The 12,517-nt window shown below is 39.2% G+C and overlaps 1 protein-coding gene across 9 annotated transcripts in view; it reads right to left on the bottom strand.

Annotated features, from left to right (window-relative positions):
- Positions 1-12,517, bottom strand: part of ST18 (ST18 C2H2C-type zinc finger transcription factor) — a 144,148-nt gene that overhangs the window by 65,720 nt on the left and 65,911 nt on the right. For 6 of the 9 annotated variants that reach the window (XM_086695286.1, XM_086695287.1, XM_086695284.1 and 3 more), the window contains 2 exons: positions 10,853-10,939; positions 3,998-4,197 (listed from right to left, as the gene is read on the bottom strand). The exons of 1 other annotated variant lie outside the window; for it this stretch is intronic. In XM_086695286.1, coding sequence (XP_086551412.1) covers positions 3,998-4,197; positions 10,853-10,939 — 287 coding nt within the window. The remainder of the gene's footprint in view (positions 1-3,997; positions 4,198-10,852; positions 10,940-12,517) is intronic. 2 more of the 9 variants (XM_086695290.1, XM_086695289.1) reach the window with 1 other exon arrangement.

Here is a 12,517-nt window from a genome sequence, read left to right as displayed (position 1 = left end):
ACATCCTAGGACAATAAACGGATGTTCCTGGCATGGTGTTCGGTGCTTTATTGCATTTAATCTTTACAACAAGGACAAGAAAGGTCTATTCCATTTTGCAGAAGGGAAACTATTTCTCAGGAGCTACGGACTTGCTCAAGATTACACAGCTAACCAGTGGCGGCAGGGGTGTGGTTTGGGGGCTTCCAGATCCAGACCCATCCCTCTGCAACACATCCCACAGCCCAGGAAGTGCATACGCCACGGGTGATGCTTGCAAAACACAGCGACCCTTAGGAGAAACTGTTCAGCATACTAATAGCCTATTATTTTCCCAAGTTTGGATGCTTCCAAGAGTGAATTTATAGGAAGATACTAAAACACGATTGTCAGCTGACTTGCAGTAAGGAAGAATGGCTCCTGAATTATAAAATTATAAATAAAATATGTAAAGATGAATCAACAACAACCACTCGACAAAAATTAACAAGGAACCACACCTCGGCTTTCTCAGCACCACAGCAGCATAGGTCAGAAAATTCCTAGGGTACATTCCTGGGGGCGGCCAGAGCCTTGGGTGATTACCTAGGACACCCCTCCCTCCCCCTGAGAGCATTTCAAAGTGTGGAGTAGGGAGGAGGGGACGGAGCTTGGAGGACACCTTCTGCAACTTGGGGTAAAAAAAAATAAATGTTTTTGCCCAATATGTAAAAGTTCACATTTGTTTATTTGCTTTAAATCACAGTCTCTACTCTGAGATGTCTGGTCATCCTAGAAAGTCTATGTTAATAGATTCTCACATTACGTGTCCGCTGTTCTACATCAAAACAATTTTAAAAAGTCATCTGAAAATCACAAGTTTGGAGTTTGACTCCTTTAATATAAGTGGATTTTATTATAATTGGATTTTAGTTCTGTTTCTGGAACTATCAACGTTGCTTCTATAGACAAATTAGTTTTCCAGGTCTCTTGCATATGTAAATTCTGCTGGGAACGAAAGCCCTAGAAAAATGAATTTATCCTTCAAAGTTCTAAAATCGGGGTGGTTTATTCATTATTTGCAATTTTTTGAGAGGTAAGATGTGTTAAAACGATCATCCCAGCCCCTAGAGCTCTTACAGTTGTGACAGATTTCCCTGAGTCACCAGTGCGTGCTTAGAAACTGAGGAGAGGGGGGCACCTGGGTGGCTCAGTCGGTTACGCGTCAGACTTCAGCTCAGGTTATGATCTCGCAATCCGGGGGTTCGAGTCCTGTGTCGGGCTCTGTGCTGACAGCTCAGAGCCTGGAGCCTGCTTCCCATTCTGTGTCTCCCTTTCTCTCTGCCTCTCCCCTGCTTGTGCTCTGTCTCTATCTCTCAAGAATAAATAAACATTAAAAAATTAAATAAAAAAAAAACTGAGGAGGGACTCCACACATTTGGCTAATGTCACTTCCAGGTGACCTTCCTTTCCTCGTCTGCACTGGGGAAGTACGCGCTTGCCCTACCTACCTCCTGGTAGTACTTTGCAAACTTGTCTTCCCTTTGCCCCAGTGAAGAAGCTGCATCTGTATGGGTTTTCCACAATCTCTTCTTATCACCACTAATGTCCACCTGCAGCTCTTTGAGAGATAGCCAGTTGAGGGTAGGAGACGCAGTTGTGCCATTAAATGAATTCAAGCTTAGGACCTTAGCCTTCCTGAGCCCTGCTCCCTCTCTTTGTCGTCTGAACTGCCTGCTGAAGACACAATTGGGCACACCCCTGGGCAGGTAAAGACCTTAGGGTACCCGGAGTAAAGGAGAGGACAGGTGGAAAGCGCCGATGTTGACTTGCGTCCTAACTCAGCTCTCTTTCCTTCTGGCGAGAGGGGGTGATGGGCTCATAGACTGAAGCCAACGGAGAGTTTTGCTCTTTCAGCCAGGATAGGAGCATCTGTGACCTGTCATTTCTGGAAATGTGACTTTGTGATTTGATGTTGTAAAATGCTGCCCTGTCTACTTTCTGGAGGTAGTCAGAGCATGGGAGAATTGGATTATGGAGCACGGTTAGCTGGGAAATAATTATTTTGCTTATCCTTCAGTTGTGTCCTAATTATCTTCTTTTCAACACCTATGAGCTGCATTACCTTAAGCATTAAATCTCTTTGGTCTTCAGTGATCTCATCTGTAAAATCATGACCATAATCATGCGTACCTCATGTCATTGTTGGGTAGATTAAGTGATGTAATTTATGTGCCTGGAATATATTAAGAATGCAAAAATAATGGCTACCACCACTATAATTTCAGCATATTCATTACTAGTAATGCTTCGAGTGCTAAATCTAAAAATAGATAACATTTGGGAACCTGCAAATAGATGTCCATCAATGCTTGTAACTGAATGTTTCACTGAGAACATTCTGACGGTACATCTTCTTGGTTGGTATTACGCATCTATGATGATCACGTGACTAACGTGAAAGGCAGGAAGTCAGTGGGCAGAACAGTCCTGTCCTCATGGTACTTACAAGAATGGGTTGGTGCAAAAGATGCCCATTTAAAAAAATACTCGGTGAATTAATGTCACCTAGATGAATGACGCCTCAAGTCTAACCACATCGATTCAAGGACCTTCCCTAATACCGGATTCACCCCGCAATTTTCATAAATCAACGAAAAACTGACCAGCTCAAGGAAACAAAGAGTCAAGGATGATTGTAATTTACAGATGACCGATGAGGCTGTAAGCCATATGCTAACTACAGAAAAGCCAGGACATTTACTTAAACACTGTCAAATCAGAATACAACTTTGTTTTAACTGCAAAACCTCAAACTAGTCACAAGCCCAAATTACCGAAGATCTGATGGTTGTGACCTGACATCTGTGTTCATTCAGTCAGTACGCTTTTACATCTTTTCTAGTAATACCTATCGCTATTACTATGATTCTTTCAATAACAGATATTTATGATCTAAGAACTCACTGCCTTTGGCTTGTATAATACATACTTCTTTTCAAATAACATCTTATTGAGTGCATTTTGATTCCTTAAAAAGTCACACTCGGAAAAGACGTATTTCGTAGAATAGATGTGCACCTCATTTCATTTTCTAACCAGTCAAGCTTTAGATTTCCATTTATTTTTTTTCATAGATTTTTGAGATATGTTGTGTGTGCTTCGATTTCAGCCTCATGCATAAAGTGGTTGGTGGTGGTCCAACTCCTGGAGGTGCTGCGAGTGCCATGGGCCGAATAGAAGCAACTGTGAACTGGGGAGAAACACATCCCAAAATTTCAAAATAGTAACTACATATCACTCAGCATGCAAACAGCATGTCATGAGTGCGTGAAGGGTCAAATTCACGAAATATAATGCATGCCTAAAGATAAATGAAAATTATTTATTTCTGAACTAATGGGCACAGTGATACATTTTCTATAATGTATCATTTTCCCACTGAAGGAGACCCTGGACGGCCAACTTTAGGTCCCTTCTGCTAAGTCCATTGCTGTAAGTACTTATTTTTAGAATGGTAAAAATATTAAGGTCACAGGCCACCGGAATTAGTCTGTGTTATTACCAAATATATTTGGGGGGGGGGTAGTGGCTAAATAATACTCTGCATGTTTATAAAACAAAAGAAGTAAATGCTTTATTTCTATATGTCCTATCTTAGATACCTTAAGCTTAAATACGTCTGCCCTTTTATTTTTAAGGGTTCTTTCAGGGATAGACATCCATCCTATTAGGGAGTCGAGGTTCTCTTTAAGGCTTAGTATCTTTTATTTTCTTCAAAAAGAGGCACAATCCAATTTTATACTTTTGAAAATGGACTCGGGGCAAGGACTCTGCGTGGCTTGTATTTAGACTCTCCACAGTTACTGACTGAAAAACATCGGCTCTCAGTAAATGGATGCTGAGTGAAAGCAAGGTTTGCTTTTGCTTCCAAACGGGAATCTGCCTTTACGGCCACACAGACTATGCTCTACATAAGTGAAGACTGGGTCTTTGGTGCCAGGGAGTAGACGAAGTTTGGGCCACTCCTGCTCGCTACCTGAGGTGGTGTGGTCGCTGGCTTCCGGGAGGCCATCTTCCTCCTCCGCCTCGGTCCTGTCGTCACATTCTTCTCTGCAGTCCACGTGCGGGCTGTAGTGTCGGGGCTTCATTAGCAGGGATTTTCTCTTGTTGACTGGGACGCCCAAAGCCTGCTCTGCAGCTCTCCTCTTCTTTGCCATGGAACAATCGTGCGCAGCACTGTAGTGATCGAGGCAAATTAAGAACATGGAGAAAAGACTTTACTGCTACTTGCCATCTGATTTCCATGAAGTGCAACCCAAAGCCTGTGGACACCTGGGACCAAAGGTTTAGGGTTAGTTGTTGGCACTAATGAAAACAGCCCATCCATTGACTCTACTGAACTGTGTGCATTCTATTTTACTGCCTATCCGAAGAGGTTTTTTTTTTTTTTTAAATCATCCTTAATCCTGAGTAAGCATATGTTAATCTGTGCTTTGCTTGGCACTACATTAAATACCCAGGGAGGGATGAAACAAGATTTGTACTGGTTTGCTAATCCTCAGAAACAGCTAATGTGAAAAATATACCACCAGACACACACACACAAAACGTGTCCAGTATGGATAAACCACAAGGTTTTTCGAATAGTTGTTTGCTACCCAAACTGCTTATCTCTCCCACAGTTGTGCACCAAACTTGAGATGCCACATCCTGAGCTCTGACCTGAAAGGAAAAAGCATAAAGGGAGGGGTAAGCTAGGAACGCTCTGTCAGCCCATCTCCAGTCACAAATAAAAAAATAAAAAAATAAAAAAATAAAAAAATAAAAAAAGGTGGAAAGATGCTACGTGGCATTCTGCCTTTTGATTCTCACCCATTTGGCACACAGAACAAACAAATAAGAGGAGGAGACATAAGATTGGATTTCACAAAAATGGACAACAGTTTATCCCTATTCTTGTCCCCGTATGATTTTATTTGGAAATGCTCCTGAGGGCGGCCCTTTCAAAACAGATTTCCTACCTATAGCTCACTCAGAATTAATGCAGATCACTCTATGTGCTGAAGTTAAGACAAACATTCCTTGGCAAGATCCAGGAAGACCAGAGGGTTTAGCCCACAGTGAGTCTGTGAGAGATATTTATTAAATGCTCTTTGAAGAAAAGCACAAAGCTTTGGAAGCAAAGATCCAGAACAGAGAATCTTAGAGCAATAAGATATTACTTACTCCATCACAAAAAAATGACTGAATACTCAGTAATATTATCAAGTAGATAAAGGACTTAAATTGTTCTCTTAGGAACATCAATGCAAAGACAGTGGCCCCGTTCACAAAAATTATGTGATTACAGCTGTACGTGAATTCTTGAACTTAGAACGGCAGATTTAAAAAACTTCAGAGGGAGAAAAAAAAAAAAGGCTATTCCTTCCAGGAAAAAAGGAATATAGAAAGAGAGATAATCCGAGAGGGTTAGAAATCTTTCAAAAAAAAAAAAAAGATTAAAAAGTGGATAATTGAAAATTATCCTCCAGAAGAGAACAGTGACCTTCCCAAATAAACTAATTTCCCTTTGCAACATCTCTCTGATGAGCCCAAATTTAAAGCGACCCTGAACAGAAGATGGAACAAGAGAGAATATAATCAGATGACCATGGCAGCAAAAACCTGCCTTTATATGGTGGTGGATATATAGCATTCATATGGAGACTGCAGAAAGTGGAAACATACACGGCCTAAATCTGCTGGTTTCTCAAGGAAAAGTCTACAACGTGGGGAGGTAATGGGAATGTGCAAAAAGAAGCAGAACTACCCTTACACGAGTTTTCTTCGTCAAGGAGACTGACCTGGGGAGGAAGGGGGACAGAGAAACTTATCAAAATGGGTACATTTCCTAGGTATGTGAGGAGAGTTCAAGAACTTCCCCAAATGAGTTAAAGTGTCCTGAGTCAAGTGAACTTCCATTAAAGATGCTCAGAAAATATACCAGACCACTAAACTATTATCTCAAACCAAGAAGATGCATAGAAAATGAGAGAGGCTCCTGGCAAATGTCATTCAGGTATTAAAGCAGGGAAAGAAAGCGGATTCTAAAAACCACTTTAAGCATACCATCTGTGCCAGGGAAAAGGCCAAGAAAGTTTATCAAAACAAAGATTTGTCAGTGGCAGGAAACACTGATCAGTAAGACCTGGGTGGCAGGGCTGGTTTACTAACTGGTTGATGAGGAAACTGTCATTTCTTGCGTTGATGGTTGATGAATGAGGCTGACCATCTATTACTTGGACAATCCTTACAAACTTTGTGTCATTAACACTGTTATCCAAATTGACTTATAAAGACAAGTATCGTTCTCAAAATCACATATCTGGTCAATGGTGTGGCTGATATTTGAATCCCAGGCTGCTGGACCCCAAAGCTCATGTTTTCTCCTATGTGTTGCCAGATTAAAACAATGAAGTTGCTAATTTCCATATGCATTTGGCAACTGGGTGAAGTTATACCTGAGTCAACCAGCCACGTCTCTAACTGGAAGGAAGCTATCACAGGGCTTTGCCCAATGATTTAGGTGCAGGTATGTAGGACGCTCGTCAGATCTGGAGATAGTACTGAGTTGCAGCAATGAAAATCATGTTGCAAAATGTAATTAAGATCCCCAAAGTGTCCATAGTCTGGAGTTGTAGGGTGAACCTAATGATATGATATTTAATGGTAATAAAACTCAAGTTCACTGTTTAGGTCCAAATACTAACTGTGCAAGGATGAAGGGGCTATGTAAGGTTTTACTGAAAGTACAAATTCAGCTTAAAATAAATGATGGTGTTTGATAGTGTGTAGGAAGTCCCTTAAAGAATATTATCTGTGTAACCTGGAAAAAATAATTGTATTTTTTGGAACATCAAATTCCTCATCCCTCGAATAGGGATAATAATTTCTATAACATATGTGGTGGATAGAGAAGATAACATCTGTGCTGTTACTGACTAAAATAGGTTAAGATAGAACTGTTCTGACTCCCTGCTCAGTGCTCCTTGGACTCCATCAACATGAGACTGATGCTGGCACAATGCGGCATCGCAAACTCTCTCCCTAGCATACTGCGTAGATTTATGCATGCCGGTATGTCCGTAAATGCATTCTAATTTTTTACATATTATTTATATTTACATAAATTACACGAGATTTATACATAACATTTGCTTTAAATCTCACATTCTGTGCATTTCTCCATTGCAAAGTAGCCATGGCCCAGGCAGCGTTTGGAGCTAAAATGAAAGGCTTTATAACAAATATTACCCTTTGTGTGTGCATGGAAAATGGTCCCTTTCCCTAGTTTTCCCTGAGGGCACACTATTTTGGCTTTATTGTGACACTTCACTGTGACACTGCAGTGAGGGAAAGCCATGCTTTACATGTCACTGAAAGAAATGCCACAAAATGCTAACATATCTTCTCAAGGTTGCCAGAAATAATTTCCACTGGGTTGTGTTTTCCCATCTGCGGAGCTCTGAAATGTTAAGGAAATAAATGAGCTCTATTATCTATATTTTTCTAGTAGATGAGAAAGAAAGAGAAAAAATACACTCAGCCCTGCATTTATTGTTCTATTCAATCAAACTGTTGCTTTAAACATCCACAGTCCTCGAGGGAACTTTATCAATGCACCAAATACCTTTCAACACCACATTTTCATACCTGTGGTTTTGACTTTATTAAAATATCTTTAAAAGATCTGTATGTTTACTTGGGAGAAATTTTTGGTTACATATTTGAGAAATGCTTCCATTTAGAAACTCAGAGTCTAGTTTGAAATGGCATTCCCTTTGATGACAACATATGGCTGAAATTTCATTCAAAACAATGATTGAGAAAAACAACAATTAGATAACTTTAATGATAGACTCAGGGCTGGAAGTATGTTTAGAAGTCACATCCATTGATCTTTCAGATTTCAAAAAAGAGTACAACAAATTAGAAAACTGTGAATTCCTAAAATCTGTCCAATAAACAGTGGGTTCTACAGTCTTCCAGCTTATTTTCCAGTCATAAATTCTCAATGCAAGTTACAAGAAGACATGTAACAAATTAAAAAATGCAGCTTCAGCAATAGATCTATTCTGAGTGCACTCCCCTCAAAAAATAGAATACAAAAATCAGTGAAAGTTATGAATCCCTGAGCCTATGGAAATTATTTATAGGTTCCATTTCTATGGAATATTCATAATAGGTATTCCTGTGGATTTCTTTTAACTAGGAAGAACACCACAGACTTGTGGAAAGGAACCAAGGAGTATAAATTTGAATTAAGGATGATTCAGAAAAAAAACAACAGTATGATGATTGAAAAAGAAAAAAAATTAAATTATTATTTTCAGAGACATCCTTTTATTTAAGGAAAATCCAAATGAATCTACAGATAAAATATCAAAGTAAGAAAGCAAATTTAATGAAGTCATTACAAATTATTTGAGCTTCTATAAACCATCAATAAAAAATTAGAGGGGGGTCTGGGGGCTCAGTTGGTTGAGTGTCTCAGCTCAGGTCATGATCCAGGGTCGTGGGATCAAGTCCCACATCAGGCTCTGTGCTGAGCGTGTAGCCTGCTTAAGATTCTTTCTCCCTCTTCCCTTCTCCCCCACTCTCTACCTCTCCCTCAAATAAAAAAAAAATTAATTAGAAAAAAAGTTAAAAAATAAAACCATTTATAATGCATAGAAATATAAAATACTTAGGGATAAATCTAAAAAAAGATGCATAAAACTTACACAAAACAACATTTAAAGAAAACTAAAGAACTAAACAGAGAAATATAAGATGTGCATGGAATTAAAAACTCAGTGTTGGAACATTTCAATTCTCCCCAAAATTATCTATTAGATTCAATGAAATCTCAACGTCCCAAGAGTAATTTTTTTTTTTTTTAGAGAGTAACAAGTTAAGGGGCACCTGAGTGGCCCAGTGGGTTAAACATCCAACTCTTGGTCACGGCTCAGGTCATGATGTCATGGTTTGTGAGATCGAGCCCCGCATGGAGCTCTGTGTTCACAGTACTGAGCCTGCTTAGGATTCTCTCTCCCTCTCTCTCTGCCCCTCCCCTGCTCACAATTGTTATCTCTCTAAATAAATAAATAAACTTAAAAAATAGAAATTAACAAGTTAATTGTAAAATTTCTATGAAAATGAAAAGAACTAAGAACAACATACACCATCTTGAAGAAAGCAACAAAGTTGAAAGACTTACAGTTTTAAATGTCAAAATTTATCATAAATCTCTAGTACTTGACATAGGGTGTTGTGGTGCAAGCATAAACAAATAGACCAATGTAGCACAACAGGTATTCTATCCACTGGGTTCAGAAATAGGTTCACACATATGTGGTCAATTTTTGACAAAGGTATTGTTGAGAAAAGGGTTGTTTCCTCAGTGAATGGCACTGAGTCAATTCGCTATCTATCTGAAAAAAAAGTCTTGACTTCTACGTTATATCATATACAACAAACAATCCCAGAAGAATTATGGATTTAAAAGACTAAGAAGAGAGTAGAAAAAGCAATCCATTGAATGGGAGAAGGTATTTGCAATTCATCTTTACTTAAAAAAAAAAAAACTTTACATACAGAATATATAAAGATTTCTTGCAAATAAATAAGAAAATCACAACCTAATGGAAGAATCACAAGATAGATCCACAGGTCTCTGGAGGAGGGCCACAACATTGCAGCAAAGAACTAGAAATTCTCAAAAAACAGCACTGGCAGAGATAGAATCCCTGAACTTGAAGCCAGAGATGGCCATCGTCAACTAGTTTCTGTTAGATCTACCAAGTCATGATGTCAAGCAGGCATAGAAGTCATGGAAGGCCCACCATTAGGCTGAGGCAAGTCTAGAGGAAACAAGCAAGATCAGTGATCAGATTCCATAACATCCACCACTATGGTGGCAGTACCTCACCCTCAGCAGCCACAGATGAGCCACACATAGGGGTCTTGAATATCAGGCACAAAGGGAGAAAAAGGATGAACTTGATTTATAAATGAGTTGGCTCAGCATCTGAGGGCAACTGGAAAACAGGCTGCAGGTCACCATGTAAGGGTGGCTCTGAAAGGACAGAGAGAAGAAACTTCCCAGTGGGCAGAGCTACAGGACAGGGCAGGGATGCAGCTGGCCCTCCACTTTGCATGAAGAGAAAAGTTGCCAAGGAAAGGAAAGATAGGTGCCCATAGGCAAAGTGAATAGTTTAGTTAGTCAGGCAGGGACAGAGATGAATGGTTTAGCTGGAAAATCAGGGACAAGAAGGTCTGAGGAAAAGGCATGTGAATGCAGTTATGAAAGTTAGGATGAAATTTGACGGCCTTTGTCTGGTGCAATGACACCCACCATATAGCACATACCAGGAAATGAGCATTAAACCACCTTCCAGACACAATGGCCTTGTCAGACATCAGCCAGGCTCTTTCTTTAGCTTTCAGATGCTGTTGCAATGGAGTCATTAATGGAGTAGACTCAGGGGCAGGGGAGGAGGCATTGAATATACCGAAAACATGGATTCCCACCAAGACTGAATTAGCTACTCTCACAGCGCAATGTCCTGTGTGTCAGCAAAAGAAATAAATGGCACGTGCCCAGTATGACACCATCCTTTGAGAAGACCAACCAGCCAGTGGGCCCTTTTCATTCTGGAAGGGGCAGCAATTTAACTTGACTGGAATTGACACATATTTTGGATATGGACTTGTTTTTCTCGCCTTCAGAGCCTCATAGCACCACTCTCTGAGGGCTTACGGAATGTTTGTTCCACACAAGAAATTCTCATACATCTCATTGGACCACAGGATCCTGTTAGGAAGATGACTATGGGAACAAAACAATTGGATACATGTTATTATCACTTACCACACATCGCAGAAATTGCTGGCCTGATGGAGTGATACAATGGCTTCTTGAAGGCATAGCTGAGATGCTACCTTTGGAGGTGATACCCTGCCAAGATGAAATCATATGGCATTTGTTTTTCTTCATCTGACTTATTTCACTTAAGCATAATACCCTAAAAGTCCATCCATGTTGTTACAAATACAAGATTTTATTCTTTTTTATGGCGGAGTATTCCAGTGTGTGTGTGTGTGAGTGTGTGTGTGTGTGTGTGTGTGTGTGTGTGTGTGACATCTTTATCCATTCATTCACTGACAGACACTTTGTTTCCATATCTGAGCTAGTGTGAATAATGTTGCAATGAATATAGAGGTGCATATATCTTTTCAAATAATTTTTTTTGTTTTCTTCAAATAAGTACCCAGAAGTGTAATTGTTGGAATATACGACAAGTTTTTTTTAAGTTATTCTTTTTTGAGAAATCTTTCTGTTTTCCATAGGGGCTCCACGAATTTATATTCCCAACAACAGTACACAAACATTCACTTTTCTCCACATCCTCACCAGCCTTGTTATTTTGTGTCTTTTTGATAATAGCCATCCTGGTGGGTATAAGATGATATCTCAATGTGATTCTGATTTTATTTTACTGATGATGAGTGATGTTGAACATATTTTCATATGTCTGTTGGCAAACTACATATCTTTGGAAAAATGTCTATTCAGATCTCTGCCCATTTTTAATCACATGGTTTGTGTTTTGTTGTTGTTATTGAGTTGTAGATCTCGATATATCTTGGATATTAATCCCTAAGCAGATATATGATTTGCAAATATCTTCTTCCATTGAAGATGTTGCCTTTATGTTTTCCTAAGGATTTCCTCCACTGTACAGAAGCTTTTTAGTTTGATGTAGTGCTATTTGTTTATTTTGCTCTCGTGCCATTGGCTTTGGAGTCAGATCCAAAAAATATCACCAAGAGAAATGCCAAGGATCTTACTGCCTATGTTTTCTTCTAGGAGTTTTGTGGGTACTGGTCATATATCCAAATCTTTAATCCATTTTAAATTAGTGTGTATGGTATTAGATAGTGGTCCACTTTCATTCTTTTGCATGTGGCTGTCCAGTTTGCCCAACGCTATGTGTTGAAGAGACTGATCTGTCTCCATGGCATATTATTGCCTCCTCTGTCATAAATTAACTCACCATATATATATATATATATATATATATATATATATATATATGGGGGGGTGTGGGGGGGTTATTTATGACCTTTCCATTCTGTCCCATTGATGAATGTTTCTATTTTTATGCCAATACCATACTGTTTTGTCACAGCATTGTAATATAGTTTGAAATCAGGGAGTGTGATGCCTCCACTTTATTCTTCTTTATCAAGATTGCTTTGGCTATTCAGAATCTTTTGTGGTTTCATATAAATTTTGGGATTTTTTTTCTATTTCTGTGGGAAAAATGTCATTAGCATTTTGATAGGGATGACTCTGAATCTGTAGAGTGCTTTGGGTTATATGGACATTTTAACAATACTAATTCTTTCAATTCATGAGCATGGGGTATCTTTCCATTTACTTGTGTCCTCCTCAAGTTATTTCATCAATGTCTTGTAGTTTTAGAGTACAGATGTATCACCTCCTTGGTTAAATTTATTCCTACATACTTTT

This window comes from Puma concolor, chromosome F2, assembly GCF_028749965.1.
Source record: "Puma concolor isolate L17-30 chromosome F2, mPumCon1.1.hap2, whole genome shotgun sequence".
Taxonomy (NCBI): domain Eukaryota; kingdom Metazoa; phylum Chordata; class Mammalia; order Carnivora; family Felidae; genus Puma; species Puma concolor.
The sequence above is the reverse complement of the archived record's forward strand: the minus strand, read 5'-3'. Positions and strand labels throughout refer to the sequence as shown.